This window comes from Carassius auratus, chromosome 30 (genome assembly GCF_003368295.1).
Source record: "Carassius auratus strain Wakin chromosome 30, ASM336829v1, whole genome shotgun sequence".
Lineage (NCBI taxonomy): Eukaryota > Metazoa > Chordata > Actinopteri > Cypriniformes > Cyprinidae > Carassius > Carassius auratus.
The window spans coordinates 10,210,001-10,230,500 of record NC_039272.1 but is presented as its reverse complement, the minus strand read 5'-3'; the positions used below and the strand labels follow the sequence as shown (position 1 = coordinate 10,230,500).

Here is a 20,500-nt window from a genome sequence, read left to right as displayed (position 1 = left end):
AAAAAAAGCTCTACAGTTTGACTTACTTGTACACTAAACTTTGTAGTCAAATATGTTTCTATTAAATTTTTCCAGAGAACACCTCGCAAGCAAAGTTCACCAACAGAGAAAAGTTCACTAATGAAAACGGTAAATCTTACATTTGTGACTATAGATGAAATCATATCAGCAGTGTGCATTGTCACATGTCCTCCTTGTGTAATTTAACTTGAAAATATGAAGATGTTTGTTGATTAACTAACTTTGGTGAAAACATATTAGTTTGTACTTATATAAAGGGGAAATTGTATAATCTATCAAACAGATATGTTATTTAGTGATTTGTTTTAGGCTATTAGGCCATTTATTTAACAGTCAGAAGAAGTGGGAGTTAAAATAGAAGATAAAAGAAGTTTTATTAATGCTTTGTCTTTCTTTTTAATTATTTTTTTTTCTGTAGGAATGAAAATCAGCAATCCAATCTATAGTTAAAATTCACAACTACAGTAATGTGGAACATCAATAAATATGCGGAATGCATTATACGTTACATCAAGAGAACTGAAAATGATTCTGATGGATCAGACTTTTTGTCTGCGTTTTACATATCAAATATAAAAATCAATGCCAATTCGGAACATACACAGTTCAGATGAATATTTCTGGATGAGGGGTTGATGTAACTGCTCCAGGAGAAATAAGACATGTCTCTATTTGGGATCACTTTAGTTTCTTCATCTGTGATGCCACTAGAGGGCAGTGAGACCTTTTTTGAAATTGCACCAATCACATCCCAAAGACAGACACAAATACCGTACCTCCATTGCTCAAGTACTCTTTAATCATCTCCATCAGAACTGTGGTCCTTTACCTTCTATTTACTTACATGATTTAACATTGTCATGAATAACTTGTCATATAAAAAAAATCTAATAATTTATTGTTAACAAAGAGCAGATTTACTGAGTCTATTCCACCTCATTTTTTTCTTATTAGCAATTGTTTTAATGGCACAGAAACTACTGGACGAGAACTGAACCAAGCTTGATGCTGACATCACTGAACAACAATGAACTGAAAAATTGATTGTTTACTATTGTTTTCTTTTTAGAGCGACTTTACAGTTGTAGTGATTTATTTTGTTTGCATTATTAACATTATTTTTCTGTTTAAAACTGTGAAGTTATTTTGACACAATCTGTATTGTATAAAGGCTATATAAACAAAGGTGACTTGACTTGACTGAAAAAGATTTGTCCCTAAAGATAGTAAATGGTTAAAGTGAAATAGCTGGGTAAGAAGTAAATTATATTAACAGTATCTTATTTCTTTCAGTCTAGTAAAAATCTGAAAATCTTGAAGTTTAATTAAAAAAATGCCACCTTAATACAAATTAGATTGTAAAGTTCATAAAAAAACACACCTGAGCAAAATAACTGTCTTCTGGACACTGGCCAAGAAGGTAGAGCTAGCAGGAAATGACGGCAGAAGACACTTGTTCAACAGCCTCTTTAACTTACACGAAGCAGATTGAATTATTTCAAGGCTTACATCATACGTTCCTGACGTTTGTCTAAAAACAAATGATCCATTATTTTTTTCTGTGTTGAACTGTGGCCGTTTTTACTCCGCGTGTTTCATCTTTAAATGGTAAGGTTTATTTTTGGTTGTTTATATGATTTTAATCAGTCATTTTGAGTTAATTCTAACTCTCATGTTGCAAGCAAGCAGAATGTAACAGTGTGTTGTGGTTTCCGTTAACAGTCATTTTGAGGATTAAATAATTAAATATAAAATTTTAAAAGTCTGAGCAGCATATAAAGTTTGCTTATAAAAATTGCCTAACAGCAGGAAGCTCAGCAAACATCACCACAATGCAACATTTGATCAACCTGTGGAGTGCAGGCGGAAACTTGTGAATTTCATATGTCGGCTGTTGTGGTTTCTCAGGTCTGAGCAAAGAGATGCTCTCTTGATTCTTTGAAATGGCTCTTTCCAGACCAGAGGGCACAGCAGAGATGTCACGTCAGCGCAGCTGTGTCTAATTTTAGACAACAACCTAAAAGGTGAAGTAAAGGTTTAGAATAAGAGAAGAAGACCTTCTATAAACAGCTCTATCCTTCTCTATAATGTGTGGCAATGGCATATTGGCCTGTACCACTGTGAACTGCTGAAGACTTTAACTACAGCATTAACCATCAGGACACGAATTCACACGTGAGTAAACCAAAAAAACTAAATGTCCATTTGCAAAGAGTACTCTAGTTTTGTATATTGTATTGTGTCCTGACACTTTAATACTATATAATTATAAAATTACATTAAAATTAGACATACTGTCTGTTTTTCCTTTTACACGTTATAAGTGTTCTGGCTGAAAGGCAGAAGAATTTGTACAAGGTGAATCAGAAAGCTCATAGGACACCGTGATGTATTTCTGGCTCTTCGTAGCAGGAGGAGCTACTATTATCATTTTTCTTCTTGTGCTCACGGTGTGTTGTATTGTTCATAAACAAAATAGTAAGTATATTAAATCAATTAGGAATAAATTATAAATATGCAAGATTTGCATACTCAATAAAGTAACTTAATCTCTTTTATGGTTTTTTTTTTTTTTCAGAAACATTAGATCAACCATATTATGCAAACAGCCAGCAGGGTAAGCACTTTATTTAATATTCACAGCAGTCGCACAGCTGTGGTGCATGTGACCATCTTCAAGAACGCACGGTCTCAAGAAATACGTCTGTTTCAAGTTTGAAAAGATCCTGTTTTAAACGTTTTCTTTCTTTCATTGTGATGACAGTTCAAGATGCCAACAAAGATCAAACCATCTATGGTAGATTGAATTACTATCTCTTGTTTTACAGCTTATAATACTAATATTTGATGTACAGACCAAATTAATGTATAAAAAAACATTGCAAGACATTGACAAACATAAGACATTGTAGTTATTCCCTTTCTGCTACAGAGAATGATCATGAGTTCAGAAAAAATGTCTCCAAAGGAAAAAGTGAGTGTATAATTAAAAAATATACATAAGTAATACTTTATTATTATTATTATTATTATTATTATTATCATATCACTATTTATTTATTTGTTTTCAGGACAGTGTTCTTCAGTTTACATCAATAGGCCTGAAAATAAGGTTGCAATTTATATGAACAGTGCCACACAAGCTGACGAGACGTATGCAAATTGCACTGACAATGATTATGAAAATGTGGAGTAGTCTGCTAAGAAGACAGGACTGAAGATCTTCATTCCTTATTCTCTGTTTTTCAATCATAGTATTTTTTTGCACAGTATTAACCTAAGTGGATGAATGAAATAAATAAATGTAACCATTTCAGCCTTTTTCAGGTAACACACATGAATTGAAAATAATCTGTTATAATGGAAACATTTTTGTCAAAAATGACTATCTTCACAACAGTGAATAAAGTTTTGCACTTTTGAAATGGTTGTCTATGCAAACTCTGTTTAGTAATGATGGCTGTCCACAGTTCTGAATAGTTTGATACACAATCTGATAACTGTTACATTTAATAATTAATGAATAATTTAACTTGTTAATTTACTGTTGCTATTCTTGTTTCTACCATGAATACAGGTGCATCTCAATAAATTTGAATTTCGTGGAAAAGTTAATTTATTTCAGTAATTCAACTCAAATTGTGAAACTTGTGTATTAAATAAATTTAATCCACACAGACTGAAGTAGAATTAGTCTTAGGATCTTTTAATTTTGATGATTTTGGCTCACATTAAACAAAATGGTGGGTTTTTGTTAAATGTGAGCCAAAATCATCAAAATAAAAATTCACTATCTCAACTAATTTGAATATGGTGTCATGCCAATCAACTAATCAACTCAAAACACCAGGTTTCCTGAGCCTTCAAAACTGTCTCTCAGTTTGATACACAATCATCGGGAAGACTGCTGATCTGACAGTTTCCAGAAAACAATCATTGACACCCTTCACAAGGATTCATTGGCAAAGAAGCTGGCTGGTCACAGAGTGATGTATCCAAGCATGTTAACAGAAAGTTGAAGGAAAAAGTGTGAAAGAAAATCATGCACAACCAACTGAGAGAACCGCAGCCTTTAGGATTCTCAAGCAAAATTAATTCAAGGGTGGAGAAATGCAGATGAGCTGAAGGCCACTGTCAAAGAAACCTGGGCTTCTATACCACCTCAGCAGTGCCACAAACCTCCATGCCACGCCGAATTGAAGGAGTAAAGGAGCCCTATCAATTGAGTACATGTATAGTAAATGAACATACTTTCCAGAAGGCCAACAATTCACACAAAAAAAATATTTTTTATTTTTTAATTGGTCTTATGAAATATTCTAATTTGTTTAGATATTGAATTGGTGTGTTTTTGTTAAATGTGAGCCAAACCCATCACAATTAAAAGAACCAGAGACTTAAACTTCACTGTGCATTGAATGTATTTAATACACGAGTTTAACAATTTCAGTTCAATTACCGAAATTAATGAATTTTTCCAAGACATTTTAATTTATTGAGATGCACCAGTACGTTCAAATGTAATCTTAAACTTAAAACGTCTGTAGGTTAATCTTAAAACGTGGCTATTTGGCCTCACTATTTACCCTCGCAGGCAGCATGATGTTTGATTACATGGTTTTCACAGTTAGACCATTTGTACAATATATAACCATCTAAAAGTAAAGTAGCCTACTGTAAGTCACGTGAATGACATCGGTAGTGACGTGGACGCACATTTCCGGTGGTATGCCACCAGTGCGAAAGCTGGAAATAAAACAAAATTGGGACAGAATTTGAACGTTAAGCTATGTAGTGTGGACGTGGGCGATTTATCACATATAAACGCAACTGAGGTAGGAGACCATACTGAATGTTTTCCCAAAATTTCGGTAAGATAATGCACGTACGTAAATAAGGCTGTGGGCTGTGCTGCCGCTTTTCACGTGTACTAACACCCACCAAAACATTGATGACCATAGTGCACTTTTCATGGTTTGCTGTCCTCTATATTTCTCTTATATTTGTGCATGATATATATGCAGATGTGGACACCGTAACGTGTTTACATTTAAAAGTGGTTTAGAAAATAGCACCAGGCAGTCTGAAAAGTGAGTTCTTTGTTTTGTCTTACAGGTGTATAATAGATGGATAAGTTTGTAACTCGGCACAGAAAAAGATCTGCTGTTGAGGCAGATGAATGGGAAACGGAGGAAACGTTCAAGAAATACAAAGAGGAATGTGAGGTGGAAGAGGAGTTTTCTCATCCCATCCCCTGGCAGAAGATTGAGGCAGACGGCCTGGACTGTGACTACAGTTTGCTGTTTGACAAAGAGGAGGCTGATCAGCTTTTTAACCAGTTAGAAGAGGAGGTGGAGTATTTTACAGGTATTGAAGGCACCTTTGTATCATGTACACTGCTGTTCAGAAGATTGGGATCAGTAAGATTTCTTAATGTTCCTGAAAGAGATTTGCTACAACTATATACCCAAGCAACTTAAGACTGGTTTTGTGGTCCGGGGTCACATATTTTAAAATGTTACTTATTCCTGTATTTTGACAGGACGACACTTCAGTGTCACATTGGTGATCAAGAAACATTTATTATTATCAAAGATGAAAACAGCTGTGCTGCTAATATTTTTGTACAAATTATGCACTTTTTTCTGGATTCTTTGATAAAGCATTTATTTGAAATATAAATACTTTGTAACACTATAAGTCTGTGTTCATGTAATAAATTAATGTGTCCTTGTTGAGCAAAAATATAAATGTATAAACGTCCTGACACCAAGCTTTAGAATATGTATATTGTTTTACAGGTACAGGAAACATACATAAAGTATTATCTTGCTAAACAATCCAACTTCATTATTATACTTGTATAATATGCTGTGAGCCATATTAATATAGCCCTGTATCCTGTTGATTGAAATGTTTTTTTGTTTCCATTCCATTTTCTCTGTGACAAAGGTGACCAAGCTAAACTACAAGTGTATGGAAAGTCTTACAGTGTTCCAAGAAAGCAAGCAACATACGGCGACGAAGGACTGATGTACTCTTTCTCTGGAGTCCATCTCCTGGCTAAACCATGGACTCCCACTTTGGAACGCATTCGAGATGCTGTTACCAGGGCAACAGGCCATTCGTTCAACTTTGTTTTAATAAACAGGTAATTAAACTGTCTGCTGTTGACATGTAGACATCACTGTCCTGTTTCTTTTGAAAGAAATGATGTTCTTTCAAAGTGAGGAAAGTGTGGTTTGTGTTTGCACCATCAGATATAATGATGGTCATGATCACATTGGAGAGCATCGGGATGATGAACGGGAACTCGATCCTGCCTGTCCTATAGCCTCTGTATCTCTAGGGGCTGCCCGTGACTTCATTTTCCGTCATAAGGATGCACGGACTGGTTCTAGCAAGCGTCAGATTGAGCCAGTGAAGCTGGAGCTGGCTCATGGGAGTCTACTACTCATGAACTATCCCACAAACACATACTGGTATCACAGTCTTCCAGTCAGGAAAAAGGTCAAAATGCCACGCATCAACCTCACTTTCAGACGCATAGTGAAAAACAGACAGAAAACTGGCATTAAAATAGAGTGATAGTTGTTTTAGCATCTTACCAGGTACCGATGTGGGTCATGTTAGTTTTTCTTTCACAACGTGTGTGAAAGCTGTGTAATAAGTTAGTAAGCATATCTCACATTTACACATCTGCACTGAACCCATGTTGGGTTTTAGCACACTTACAGCATCAGTTTCACTTTCTTTTCACATCTTCATGTTATGATTTAGTCTTCATGTTTTATGATTAAATTGTCATTAAACTCCTGTCCAGTAAAATGTGTACTGTGATCTCAGAAAATCAAGCTTCAAGCTCATCTTTGCTATTCAGAGCAAATTCAGGTTTGATATTTGGCAACAAAATGCACTTTCAAGAGCTTTCAAAGGAAATATTTTATTTGTTTTTTTAGAAAACCAATAAACTACATGTGGAATAAATAGGTTAGACACAACCATACTTCTGTACAAGACATTTCTATTATAGACTGGGAAAGAAAAAAAAAAACAATATGTTCCCAATGAATACATTTTGCTTAAGGTTTCAAAGATTAAACTACAGAAGGCAATAGTTTGGCGAAAGACTGTGGCAAAACCATAAGGGTAGCAAAAACGTATTTGTATAAATATATACATTTTATTTTTCAAGCATAAGTAACAGAGTCATTTCGAGAAAGTCATACTTAGTGTTTACATTCCAGCACTGCTGGACTGAGTATGAGGTATTCGCACAGCTATCTACCCATTACCTGCCTGTGTTACAATCTAATCAATGTCAGGTTTTTCCTTGGACGACGACGCATGCGGTCAGTACAGTTGCTGCTGAAAGAAACGGTAATTTGTGAATTTCATGTATCAATGTGGTGCTATTATTGTATCCCTTGTGGACGCCGGAAGGTTGTAGTGCTGTTGAAATGGCAACCAGCATTTCAAAGCTTGCTTTGAATGCCAGCCACAGTTTAAGTTGTACATTAATGCAAAGGAAAAAAAAAAACCAAAATGTGGGCACTTGGAGAATTATGTAGACAGATGAGACAAAAGGAATGAAAAATTCATTTTCGAAGTAACACAAATGTGCTCAAACAAGCAGGTCCTATGCTACAAGCTATGGTCTTCACAGGAGAAGTTGGATAACTTGTGACTAGTACCATTTGCCTTTCTTTATATTTAGCTACTTATGGTGAAATCTCACTAAACTACAGCAGCAGAAATCAGTTACTTTCAGCGTGATTTATAAAACAGTGTGTTGACCTTCCTGAGTGAACAAGAAAAGGTGAGTGATACTAATTTTTTTTAATTGCAAATGGCAGTTGATATCAATGCCAATTTGGAAAAACTATGGCGGTTCCAGTGCCGTTTCAATTGACAATACTGATCTTAGCAAAAGAAATAGCATGTAGTGATTGTAGGACAGCAAGATCTGTTTTAGAATCAGTACAATATCTCACAGCTTGATTCATTACTCAGACAATGATGATCCCGACCTGCTTTCCACACTAAAAATGACCGCAAGAGACGGGTTTTCTGGATTAAAGTGAATAGATGGTAGTAGGGAAGAGTGTAGAACTGAAGAAAACCTCCTATGTTGTGATGTCTGACAGCTGGCAGAAGATAGTTAACTTTCTTCAGAGGAAGAATCGATTTTCCCTTTTTTGCTTGGAGGAGCACCATCTTCCAAATCCTTCAAAAGAAACCACTGAATTAGTTATAAAGCAGAAAATACCACTGAGATATAAATGTTTTACTTTGATGCAAGTGATGCACATGTACCTGGGCTGATTTGGAAGAGTCTAAAAAGTGTTCGGAATCCCCCTGTGACTTGCTGTCCCTTTTGGCTGTTATAGATTCTGATGAGCAGTGGTTTTGTTCTGAAAGTAAAGAAGTGCTATTAGAGATCCCCTAAAATCCAACAGCACAGATAGATGAAAGCGGATAATGGGTCACTAACCACTTTTATGATCTTGAACAGATGAAGGCTGTTTGGAAGGATATTGGTCACTTTTCAAGTCATTGCTGTCATTCTGAGAAGCTGCCATGGGTTCAGGTACAGGACTAGTGTTGTTGCTGGTCTCTTGCTTCAGTGGAGAGGAGTCTGCAATGGAGCTCTGGTTACTGTTATCATCTGTATGTAGAAAAGAGAAACATGATTAACAGGGTGTTACAAATGATTTGAGAGATGCCTGAAAAACTTTCATGCAGCATATAATTGTTAATAGATAGTTACAAGATAGAACAACAATCAACATCAATTAATGTGTAGTAAAACTGTTTCAACAACCCCGCTCTGTTGGTTAAGAAGGATAATGGCCCATTGAAAGCTATTAATAATAATAATATTAGTGCTGTCAAATGATTAATCGCATCCAGAATAAAAGTTTTTGTTTACACAATATATGCATGTGTACGGTGTATATTTATTTACAGATAAAGACACACACAGCATATATTTTGAAAACTTTTAAATGTATTTGCATGTATATATTTATATCAATATAAATTATATCATATATAATTGTATTTAATATAGAAACATTATATTTTTCTTAAATATATAAATGCATGTGTATTTATGTATACACATTTTGTAAAGCAAAACTTTTATTTTGGATGCGATTAATCGTTTGACAGCACTAATAATAATAATAATATTTCAAAATGCATAATTGATATGAATTTACAGGTACTTTCTGGCATACTTAAATATTTCAGGAATCCATAATAGATCAACTGTTTGGGAATACCAAAGATCACAATTTGGTTTAAAAATCACTTTAATTTACAATAATTGTCAAGTCACATGGACTGAGAATTATTGTGTGATTGGCGCCTGATAACTGTCAGGTCTACAGCATTACCATGCATATCCATCATTCCAGGAGAAGAGCTGTTCTCAGGGGTCGTGACCTCAGAACCATATTTGTCATCTTTTCCTTTCTTCTTTTTCTTGCTCTTCTGTGTGACAAAAGGCCATTTTCAAATGAACCAATTAAAATTTAAAAGATACAGTGTAGAAAATATTGCCTTGTATTTGTAACGCTACAACTAAAACATTTGATTATCTGGGCCACCAGCAAATAAATAAATAAATGGCACTAGTAACCTCAATGACAGTATGAATGTACCTTTACTAATTGAAAAAAAAATACATCAAGATATTTAACATCACAATATTATATCAGTATGTTAATGCCAATAATCCCCGTTTTAGTATTATTGTATTCATTTTTGGGAACAAGAGATTGAAAAAGATTGATCTGTTATATTGGCCATAACATAATTTTTATTTAAATTTTTTTGGGTAACTAGTATCAAAAAGAATCGCAATAAGTTTATCATGGTGATTAAAGATGACTTACATCATCTGACTTGGGCTCTGTCACTGGTACCCACTTGTAGATTCGCAGTGACGTGTCTCCAACAGTCACCCATTTCTTCTCCCTGGAGATGCATGACATTGTTAGATATCAAAGTCAAAGGAGACCGAAAACAAATGAGTTTAACAGAGGATTAATTATTTAAACATTTACATTTATAGGCATCTATATTCATTGTGTAATACATATAGAGAGAGAATATATATTTAAAGAATATACACTGTCGCGGATATCAACAATGCATCTATACTCTATAAATATACAGATTATAAAGCGAGGTCAAGTCTTTAGTGGAGACTGAATGGTTGTGCAGAACAATACTAGTTACCATAATTACATTTAAACTGATACCATGTTAAAATCATTTTAGTATTTTAAAGTTTGGAAAGATACTATTGTTGGGGTTAAAGTTAATCTAATGACCTTTCTTGTAAAATGTATTGTGATTTAAGTTGAGCAGTTTAAGCTAAATGTTTAGGTGTGTGTGAAAGTGGAGGCGAAGCCTGAGTTTAAAGCTCCGCGCGTGGATTAAACTCCTCTCACGCGCGCGCCGTCGCTCAGGAGCGCGAGTCACTTGCTCTCAGATGAGATGAAAGAGTCAAACATCCGTTCAGCGGCACTTTTTTGTTCGGCACGGATGCATGTCTCGAGTTCCTCAAGTCACCCCGTTCGGTTACTATTCAGCCGGCATTACAGGCTCAAACAGCAAAGCCTTCATGTGACTGCAACGAAATGGCTTCTAGGTTCAACCCACATAAAAATTTAATGGAAGAAAAAATGCGATCTAAATTTTTCCAAACTAAATCTTTAAAAGCCGACAAAAAGAGCAGCCGCGCGAAGAAACGCAGAAACAGTACATCTGAATGAAATTGGAGTGGAAAAAACGGTCTCTTTCCTTTCATTTCATTGTTTCTCGTTGTCTCTCCTCCCCCACAAGCTGTCTGTGCTGTTCGTTAACGGCTAGACGCTCTCTCTTACCATCTCCGCACTTTTTCAATTGCAGCCATAACCCGCTTGATGTCATCTTTCGCCCTGCTCCGCGTCTCCGCTCGAACCGACCTGCCCGACATTACTGCTGTTGGTAAAATATCTTTTTGCTCGCTGCCTGTTTAGACACAATGCGAATGCACACAGCACAAGAGAGAGGCGGGGTTTGTGCGCCTGCGCTGACGCCAAATGCCCTGAAAGCATGAGAGACACGGTCAATGCGGCTTCGCCTTTCGCTCCTTTGTCTAGCGAAAAGAGCACAGAAAACGATATTTAACAGTTTGTGGAGTGAGACGATCAAATCGAAACGATGACTACGACATCCACACATGTTTTACACGCGTATCTGGAAAAAATGGAGACCGACAATCGACAGTATGTCGTCCAACAACAACGTTTATTTCCGTATGATTTTATCTCCATCTGCGTTCCAGAAAAGTAAAAACAAGCAAATGTGAAAATACACCGAAGCAACAGTCTAGTAACCACAAGAATAATGTAATGCGATCAAAGAAATGTTTGTTTCAAATGATTTGTTTCAGAAAGCTTCAGATGCTACAGATCGTCATCGTGCCCATGTTCTTGAGGAAGTTCCTGGGTGGCTTCAGAAAACCCCAAGATATCTGTGGCAAATGTGTCCATGCTGATTTCAGGAGGCAGCACGCTCTCAAGTAGAGATTCTGTACGGGACAGACAGTAGTCAAAATTGGTACATTTTGAAATTAACTTTCAACCTTTTTGGCAAAACATTCCTTGACCTCAAGAAAGTGATGTTAATACAGTTCAGATGACAGTATGACATCTACAATGACAAGCTACAGTATTATTCACACTTTTGAACACAGTGCTTTGAACACAGAGCACTGTTTGTTTATGGTACATCTTTAATCTAAGATTTAAAAATGGTCATGTCTAATGGCATCCTGCACACCAATATTCAAAACAAATCACTGGCCACCTGAGATTTTAGAATGGAGATAAACGTTAGGATCATGATTGTCAGTTATTCTACAGTCCACTGTGTTATGTACTGTATGTTAGCACTGTTTGCTTTTGGGACCTTGAAACGCTGACGTGTGATGTCAGACTTAACATTCAGGAAGAAAGCCATTAAATTTAGTTTAAGTTGCACAGGTATATTTGTAGCGATAGACAACAATACGTTGGGTCAAAATTATCGATTTTTCTTTTATGCCAAAAATTGTTAGGTTATTAAGTAAAGATCATGTTGCATGAAGATTTTTTATCATACCTACCGTAAATATATCAAAACGTAATATGGATTTCTAAGAACTTAATTTGATCGATTTTCTCAATATTTAGATTTTTTTTTTGCACCATCATGTTACAGATTTTCAAATAGTTGTATCTCAGACAAAAATTGTCCTATCCTAACAAAACATACATCCATGTGAAACGTAAAAATGGACCCTTATGATTGGTTTTGTGGTCCAAGGTCACATTTGTCCATCAGTATGGTGGTTCACAGGAGTTTTGCCTACCTGTGCAACTGGCTCCCTCTCCACTAATACCTACAAGCGTTGTAAAGCATTCAGCCAAGTCATCCTCAGTCATATGTTCACCTGAAATGAATTACAATTATTTACTATTCTAGTCTTTTTCTGTTAATTATAATGTATCTGGTATCTCATATTGCAAGATACCAAATGTAAAGTATTGGTAAAGCTCATAAAAATGCATTACCTCTAGCCTGTAGTAACTCCAGCAGTTCGTCTCTGTCAATTGTATATCTGCCCCTTTCGTCTGGCTTTCCAAGCACCTGGAAGGCATTGCACAGCTCCTGTCTGGCAATGCCAGAGGCAAGTCTGTGGTTGACATACAGCTTAATGAACTCCTCCAAATCAATGTCCGTCACGTAATTTCTGGTCTCAGCATAGCGGCTGAACTTCACCTCATTTTGCATGTCTTCCAGCTTCAACAAAACAAAAATATGTTGACAAAAGATTGAGTGGTAGCTGACCCATCGATGACAGTCCTGTATGGTAGAATCAACTGTGATTGCAACAACACTTGTACCTCTTGCTCTGTTGGATAGAAGCCAAGTGCTCTCATTAAGAAGGGCACATCAGCTAGAGGTATGCGTGTGGACACAAGCCGTGTTTCCATGGTGTCAAGGTCCTGATTTTGTAGTTGACAGTAGTAAAAATATTCCTCCATCTCCTAAAGGACAAATCATAAGATTTGCTGTCTATTGGTAGGCCTTGTAAATGTTAAGAGAGCAATATTAAGCTGATTATTAAGATAAAATTAGGTAAATCCTGAAAAACTGCTAAAAAATACATTAAGGACAACGAGAAAAAAAACAAAGGATTAGAAGAGAGATCTCAAACCCTGAAGAGTTGTCCATCTCTCCCTCCTTCCAGAAGATTGTAGAAGGGCACCATGTCTTTCCCTCCTAGAGCTGCTGATGCCTCCAATGATCTGCATATATGCAAATGTACAACAGAATTGTGAGGTTGCAAACACAGTTACAATCCTAAAATTCATTATACTACTTTTAAACTATACTATTATTATATACATATATTTCATGACCTCATATTCGTTAAGCAACAACTGCATTATATATTATGAATTAGTTGAGTAGTCAGCTGCAAAAAAATGGATTTCTGCATTGGACACATGTTCTCAAAACTCACGACAAATTGAGCTCCCATGAGAAGACGGTGCAGTCTTGTCCTCCAGCAGTAAAAGCATATCTACCATCATACGAGCAAGCCAGAGTTGACACGCCTGTTGAGTGACAGATCATTGCAAAGGACTTGTGAGGGTTTCCATCCAGAGGCAAAATCTGAATGCCAACCTACATCAAAAGGGGAAAAAAAAACAGGAATGAAAAGGAGATTTAAAACTTTAAATCTAAATAGTAAAGGCAATAAAACTGGAATGATTCAGTTACAGAAGAGTAATTAATGAAATTTTGGTTTATTTTATAGGGCCTTAAAAACACTTTATACCTTATCTTGTGTTATATATGCCATGTAACGAGAATTAGGGTCACCATCCTTAGATGGAGGTAGGATGGCCATCTTTTTCACTGGAGAACCATAAGATGGCCCGAAGACTGTTTTTCTGTATAAAGCACAATATCAAAAACAGATATGCAAAATCAGAGAAAGAATTTTTTTTTTTTTATGAGTTAATTCAATTTGAGTCAGTGTTTTTCTTTTTTTTCAAAAACATACTGTTTATTCAGAAAATAAATCAAATCTCACTGACTGAAACATTTATTGAAAACTTGCATTCATTTAATAACAAAACATTGCTGTGGCTTTATTGTAATATATTTGCATAGAAACAGCAAAATAAGGGAGTGACTAACAATATATGTCTAAAATTTTATTTCCTCAGTGTTAACTTTTTGTTTATTGAAATGTTGTATGAATGAATAATCATGCTACTTTTAGTGCTGTAATTATTTTTGCCACTCGGTCTGTGGCTTTGCTGATATATTTGGAAATATAGCATTAGAGCATCACATATATAGCATTCCTGCTTCAGTTTTTATAATCCCAATTTGAGCATAAAATAATTTACAGATATGTTATCCTAACCCAATTCAATAAATAATACTGTGTTATTTAAGTTTTAGAATGTTAAAGAGGGCCATTCTATTTCTTATTACCTTGTTTACATTGTGTTTACACTAGCTATGCATAAAATTGTGATAAATATTATTCAGTGTGTTTTACTTCAAACATCCAAGCGATAAAACCAGACTATTATTATTTCCCCGTTGGGTCCTCATTCATTATTTTGGGCTTCAGGAAACCTGTAAGTCCACTGACCTTCACATTAGTATTACCTCACTTAACATGAAGTCATTTCCCTTCACTTATGATGAAAAATGTACTTAGGATTTGTCTTCCGTTCCTTTGTCCATAGCCATAACAGAATAACTTAACTTATTTCCCTTTAAAATTCCATATAAAAAAATATCCTCGAAACTCCATTATATTATCCAATTTGGGTTTCCATTTTAATTTAAAATTCCATTTTAATTTATCTACAAATCATATTGTGACAGAATTGTTTGACTTTTGGTTCATTTGAAATTCAGCAAACATATCAACCAGATTGCTGTTTGTTATTTCAGTGATATTTCTATTTGTTCTGCCTATAGGAAGACTGCAAACCTGCACATTTTGGAGGTAGCATTGAAGAGCTTCATCTTATACAGGTTGGAAGCTGTAAGGAGGAAGTGTTCAGGTGTCAAAGGAGGATACCACACCATGCAGGTGGGCACAGCACTCTGCTCGATACGTTCAGAACTCAAAATCAACAACCCATCTTCACCACTATTCTGGAGATCATACTCCACCTGTTCAGAACAGACAGGATAGATGATACGTTTAGCACAGTTCAACAAGTTAAACGCATACCAAGGGTGCAAGATCATACAGGAACACAGGGACTCACCAGCCAGCGATCCATGCCAAGAGAGAGGAGGCGAGGCTGACTGCTGTCTAAATCCACTCCAAACAGCAGGTCCTGAATGGGTTTATAATGCGAGTGGTGTCTGCCCTGGTATTTCCAAACCTCCTGGGTCCCCTCTTTACATCGAAGGAGCAACGTCACAGCTTTTCCAGTGTCCTGAAATAAGAAAAATACAAAAAGAAAATATAGATCTACATAACAAAAATGCCCTCATTAAATCTGGAACATAAATTATTTTTTATCCTTGAGGTCCACTTAAAATCTTAGCAATGTTTCTGTGCCAAAAACAGTCATATTTAAAATATTATTTTCACATTATTTCTCAATGTGACAGGTTCACAAAACAGTCTGTGCTGAAATGGGCAGTACAAACTGAACTAAAAGAAAAATCCAACTCCTACTAACTGCGGCAGCCAGGTAGCGGGAGTCCTGAGAAAAAGTTAGATGGGTAATGCTGTCCTGACTGTAGTGGAAACACTCTTTACCATCACTCTGAAGTGTACAGGCATCAACAATCTGCAGAGCCCCACTGGCAAAGCCCACTGCTAGATAAAAACCTAGAACATGACAAATTCATAGACATGCATACTTGGATAGTATATGTAGAGTATATAATCACATCATCCATACAAACATTTGCTATTGTAAAAAATGTTTTTAATATGTGGTATAAATCGAATGCAAGCAGTCTTAAACTCTTAAATCAGACAATGTGCCATTATACAACAAGAAATGTAAAATGTTTTTTACATATATTAACTGTATTATAATATGAATGAGGTCTTGTTTTCTAGTTCACCTTGTGGATCATAGGTAATACACTGGATCTGTTTGTGGGGCTGGAAAACCCTGCTGCAGACTGCTTCTTTATGCTCATAATCCCAAACCTTAATGGTGCCACTGTGGCTGCCCATAGCTACTAGTGACTGTTTAGGATGGCAGGCAACTGCTTCTAGAGGTTCTGCATGTTCCTTTAGAAGGGTCTGTGAAACATTTCTCTGTGCATTTACATGTACTGCAGTTGCATGAGTTGTGGAGACAACTAAATTTCTGTAAATGGAGGGAGAGAAACATTTTATTGCTTTACAGAGTTTACAACTGACCATACTTTAAAGAGACAGTTCACCCCCCCCCCCCAAAAAAAAACAATCCTGACATCATGTACTGATCCTCAAGTTGTTCCAAATCTTTACAAATTAACTTTGTCTGTGGAACACAAAAGACAATATATTGAGAATGCTTCAATATGTTGTCCATATAAATGGAAGTCAATAGTTACCAACATTTTTCAAAATATCTTTTTTTATGTTCAGCAGAGAAAAAAAAGTCATAAAGGTTTGGAATTACACTAGGGGGAATAAATGATAAAGTTTCCCTCTTTAAACATAAATTTAAGATCTAAATGTACTTTGTTACATGGATTGGTGCATTCAGTACAGTTAACACTGTTGTTAGCAGTTTTTGCTTCTAACTGAGGACTTGAAATGCTAATTCAGTGAAGGAAAGTTTCTTTCTAAAAAATAAAGAAAATATATAAAATAATTCTTATATATAATGCTGACATGCATGTGTCCCCCACCTTATGACAAATGGCTTGGCATCCAGTGTGCAGTCTTTTGAATATCCCGGGTCGCTAATGGACGGCTTTTCTTTGGAAAAGGAGATGGAGCTGATAGGATCCAAACTAAACTCATTGTACACATTGATGAGCTTGAGATTTCCATCATAGAATTTGATGTGGCCATTCACATCACCTGTTACTATAAAACTTGACAGTATACACATATTTTTTATAAAATAATGTCAGATAGACAAAAACAAAAACCATTAAATGCATAGCAAGGTGTTACATACAGCAAGTGAAAATGTAATAGGCTTTAGGATTACTGGAATTTATTGGAAGAAAAAAATACTAATGCACTCATTTGCCATATTCTGTATCTATGTGTCATATATACCTGTCAATCAAAGTCAGTACAGTGATTGCTTCCTTCTGGAGAGGCACAAGTTTTACGGCTTTCCTCACTACTGGTTGATGAGATTGAGTTTGCTTGTTCCAGAGAACTATATTCCCAGCTGAGGTGGCTGTAAAAGCAACAGCATCATAGTAGAAGATGGACTGGCTCAGGGAACCTAGCACCATATTGAAGGTCTGAATGGTGACAGATTTGCAAGAGGTCAATGCCAGTGACAGAGAAGAAAAACATCAAAACAGCACAAAAAATGATTCTGCCAACCTTGTCGGTAATTTCGGGAGCTGAGTATTCCAGATGTCCCCTTTCCTGAGCAGCAGAAAGTATTATTATATACAAAGAACACTAAAACAGTAAATCAGAAATTTAAATAATGAATTAATTCCTACCCAGTTGTAGAAGAGAATTTGAGTGCTGCTGTTGCTGACCAACTGTGTGTTGTCAAAGGGATTAAAAAGTAGTTGATTCTGGGAAAACATGGAAAAAAATGTATTTGATATTTGATGTGACAACCAGTATTCATAAAGAAACAATCAAAGTGTAATTAAGACATTGTTGCTTTTCAACCCTCTATGTGTCACCTCTGTGTAAAAACCACATCAGTGCACAGTTCTGCAACATACCTGGAAACCATATTTTGGGCTGAGGTCGACTTGACATTCTGGGCTTTCACTTTCATCTGTCCAGTTCCAAATACACACTCGCTGATGCACAGAAAAAAAGTACATTGATCAGTGTATTTGTAGCCAGTGATAATATTCTGTGGTTTCTTTTGATATTTTTACTCCAATCATCTTTATTAAACACATAATAGATGCTGGGAATACATCGCTCCTCATCGGTGCATCTAAGACAACATAAGATATCTACAGTGAGTCTATTGTAAAAAATATTATATTAGACAGCATAAAGCGTGAGGTTTCAGACCTGTACTGCTCCAGCTCCAACAGTCACCAGGTATTTTGAATCCTTTGATAGGGCCATGGCACAAACTCCACCCTCTGGATGACAGTCAAACAATGTCCGCACAGGAATCCTGCAACATTTTATGGATTGGAAAGAAAAGAAATTCAGCCTGTCTGTTTAGTAAATTCATGTTATAGATCTTACTGTGAATGACTTCATAATTCTTAATCAAAATGTCATAACTTGATTTTACATTGAAACAACAGATTTCTCTCTCTTACAAATCCCCTTTCTTACAATCGACTGCAAGCTCACATTCAGCTGATTTGCCTCCATCCAATCAACAATCAATAAATTGAACCAAATCCAGCCCAACATTTATTTATTTCCATTTAACTTGGATGTACGCCACAAAACAATGACTTTAACAGAACCATCAAGCAGATTTATACAAACGGTACGGTATAAATGGAATGTACCCTGTATAAGCATCCCATATGATAACCAGACTCTCCTGGCCCATGTCTGCTGTCACAAGCCAGCGTCTGTCTTCACTAGCACACAAACATGTGATTGGACTGCAGTGGCCCTGTAGACACCAAACAACACATGAGCAACATTTTTACAATAGGATTTTACACTTTAGATCATATTTAACTTCATCATAATTAACTTTCTTAGTTTGTAGCAGTATGAGCCCCTTACTTGTAAAAGATGCTGAGCATTGGATGTGTGATCATACATAACAGCAACATGGGCACAAATGTACAAGATGACAAGTCTGTCTTCATCCTGCAGACTGAGAACAGGTAGAGTTTGATTCATCCCGTAAGCCCAATCAAGGACCTGCAAGTACAAAATACAAAGATTTAGATACACGTGTGAAAAAACTGAGGTATAGTAGGTACAGCATTAACACATTTTTCCTTTTTGACAATACAATAATTTTACATTTACAAGATCATTATTGTTTCTTGTTCAATATTGTTAGCTCTTAAAACCACTTGTCATTACATAAAATAGCCATGCATAATTTATGACATGTTGTCACTGTGAAATAAAATATTTTTAGTTTTAGAAGATACTGTGACTTAACATTGTAGTTGCATTGTAGTTATTTGGACGAACTATTTAAGATAATAAATATTTTGTTTAAAAAAATATTAAAATGGATTTGATCGAATCATTACCAGTGGGTGAGTTTTGGTTCTGGACTCCTTGGGAATGACAGACAGTGATGTGGCTGTGTAAACTTGGGAACCTGCAGCATCCTCTTGCAGACTGTATAACGTTAGTTCATTTCTTCCATCTTCATCTTCGTCGTGTACTTCTTTCTCTATCTGATTATTTTCTGTGTTTATCTGCTCACCTGCGTCTTCAGTTTCCGCATCTGCCCTGTCAGATGCAGTAGATGTCCCGTTTGTCGTTGACATTGTTCTGTGTGACTTGCGAGAGGAAAAGCTGGAGAATTTGTCCGGGCCACAACCAGATTCACGATATTACAGATGCAAACACCAGAACAGAACTTCTCCGCGTGGTGGTTAGCCAGGCTAATTTAGTCTGTGTGCAGTCGAAAACAGTATCTATGCCAAAGGTTTGTTTAAAAAAAAACTTTGAGTTGAATAATACACGAACACGAACGCAATACTGCTTGTTACCAATGCGAACGTCTAGTTTTTCTTTACCTATTCACTCTACTTACCCACGCTTACCGTTGCTAAGATACGGTCACGTGGGAGGGCAACGTACAGCTTTGCTCAGGAAAATCCTTCATTAAAAGGAGTGAAGTACAAAAATGTAATATTTTTTATGAAAATACGGGATTTTTTTTTTTTTTATTAAAAGTTCAAAAACAATTTTTTACATCCTTTCTGAATAAAGTAGTTCTCCAGTATCCGAAATTATTATTATTTGTTTAATCTTTAGACTTAAATCTTTAGACGGGAAAAAAATTGTGAGTAACTTAATACTTAAAATTTACTTAACTTAAAACATAAATAAATAAATGCTAACAGCCCAGCTCATCTGAACACTAACTGAAATTCGCCAGTGTGAATGCCAATGTTGTTTTATTTCATTTTCATGGTTACCAAACAGGTATTCAAATGATTACAGTGTATGGCAGTTTGAGCCACATACAAAAAACAACAACAACATTTCTGGAGTTTCACTGCTAATAAACAAGTACTTGTATAATTGCACTTTTTTCATTTTAAACCTTTATTGAACTTTTAA

The 20,500-nt window shown here is 35.8% G+C and overlaps 3 protein-coding genes and 1 long non-coding RNA gene across 6 annotated transcripts; 2 read left to right on the top strand and 2 right to left on the bottom strand.

Annotated features, from left to right (window-relative positions):
- The first annotated feature begins 1,446 nt into the window (after positions 1-1,446).
- Positions 1,447-3,614, top strand: LOC113050016 (uncharacterized). The gene is made up of 7 exons (XR_003276696.1): positions 1,447-1,629; positions 1,930-2,196; positions 2,346-2,499; positions 2,600-2,638; positions 2,786-2,818; positions 2,954-2,995; positions 3,093-3,614. It is a non-coding gene; the product is annotated as an uncharacterized LOC113050016 (long non-coding RNA).
- Positions 3,615-4,530: 916 nt separating this feature from the next.
- alkbh2 (alkB homolog 2, alpha-ketoglutarate dependent dioxygenase) lies at positions 4,531-6,849 on the top strand. 2 transcript variants are annotated; one of them, XM_026211246.1, is made up of 4 exons: positions 4,531-4,892; positions 5,137-5,388; positions 5,974-6,172; positions 6,282-6,849. In XM_026211246.1, the coding sequence occupies exons 2-4, from the start codon at positions 5,148-5,150 to the stop codon at positions 6,607-6,609; spliced, it is 768 nt and encodes a 255-aa protein (XP_026067031.1). In that variant the 5' UTR covers positions 4,531-4,892; positions 5,137-5,147; the 3' UTR covers positions 6,610-6,849. The 2 variants fall into 2 exon arrangements, with proteins under 2 accessions (XP_026067031.1, XP_026067030.1); XM_026211245.1 differs by having other exon boundaries at positions 4,540-4,856.
- A 95-nt stretch (positions 6,850-6,944) lies between these two features.
- Positions 6,945-11,178, bottom strand: LOC113049160 (B-cell CLL/lymphoma 7 protein family member A). 2 transcript variants are annotated; one of them, XM_026211247.1, is made up of 6 exons: positions 10,920-11,178; positions 9,924-10,005; positions 9,423-9,519; positions 8,516-8,689; positions 8,338-8,435; positions 6,945-8,248 (listed from the first exon to the last, which is right to left on the bottom strand). In XM_026211247.1, the coding sequence occupies exons 1-6, from the start codon at positions 11,009-11,011 to the stop codon at positions 8,183-8,185; spliced, it is 609 nt and encodes a 202-aa protein (XP_026067032.1). In that variant the 5' UTR covers positions 11,012-11,178; the 3' UTR covers positions 6,945-8,182. The 2 variants fall into 2 exon arrangements, with proteins under 2 accessions (XP_026067032.1, XP_026067033.1); XM_026211248.1 differs by having other exon boundaries at positions 9,423-9,516.
- A 128-nt stretch (positions 11,179-11,306) lies between these two features.
- Positions 11,307-20,044, bottom strand: cfap251 (cilia and flagella associated protein 251). Its single transcript, XM_026211244.1, has 20 exons — positions 19,456-20,044; positions 18,971-19,111; positions 18,745-18,854; positions 18,287-18,395; positions 17,983-18,063; positions 17,749-17,826; positions 17,624-17,668; positions 17,345-17,538; positions 16,966-17,154; positions 16,186-16,436; positions 15,792-15,943; positions 15,369-15,542; positions 15,086-15,270; positions 13,907-14,021; positions 13,589-13,752; positions 13,280-13,370; positions 12,966-13,109; positions 12,633-12,861; positions 12,431-12,511; positions 11,307-11,608 (listed from the first exon to the last, which is right to left on the bottom strand). Exons 1-20 carry the CDS (start codon positions 19,696-19,698, stop codon positions 11,484-11,486), a joined length of 2,901 nt encoding a protein of 966 aa, XP_026067029.1. The 5' UTR covers positions 19,699-20,044; the 3' UTR covers positions 11,307-11,483.
- Between the last annotated feature and the right edge of the window lie 456 nt (positions 20,045-20,500).

Coding starts and splice junctions, on each gene's coding strand:
- alkbh2 (XM_026211246.1), top strand. CDS start 5,148: ATGGATAAGTTTGTAACTCGGCACAGAAAAAGATCTGCTGTTGAGGCA. Junction 5,389..5,973: donor GGAGGTGGAGTATTTTACAG/GTATTGAAGGCA, acceptor TCTGTGACAAAG/GTGACCAAGCTAAACTACAA. Junction 6,173..6,281: donor AACTTTGTTTTAATAAACAG/GTAATTAAACTG, acceptor TTGCACCATCAG/ATATAATGATGGTCATGATC.
- LOC113049160 (XM_026211247.1), bottom strand. CDS start 11,011: ATGTCGGGCAGGTCGGTTCGAGCGGAGACGCGGAGCAGGGCGAAAGAT. Junction 9,520..9,923: donor CAGAGCCCAAGTCAGATGAT/GTAAGTCATCTT, acceptor TTTGTCACACAG/AAGAGCAAGAAAAAGAAGAA. Junction 8,436..8,515: donor TGTTCAAGATCATAAAAGTG/GTTAGTGACCCA, acceptor CTTTACTTTCAG/AACAAAACCACTGCTCATCA.
- cfap251 (XM_026211244.1), bottom strand. CDS start 19,698: ATGTCAACGACAAACGGGACATCTACTGCATCTGACAGGGCAGATGCG. Junction 18,396..18,744: donor ATATGGGATGCTTATACAGG/GTACATTCCATT, acceptor AAAATGTTGCAG/GATTCCTGTGCGGACATTGT. Junction 15,271..15,368: donor TTGGCATGGATCGCTGGCTG/GTGAGTCCCTGT, acceptor TGTTCTGAACAG/GTGGAGTATGATCTCCAGAA.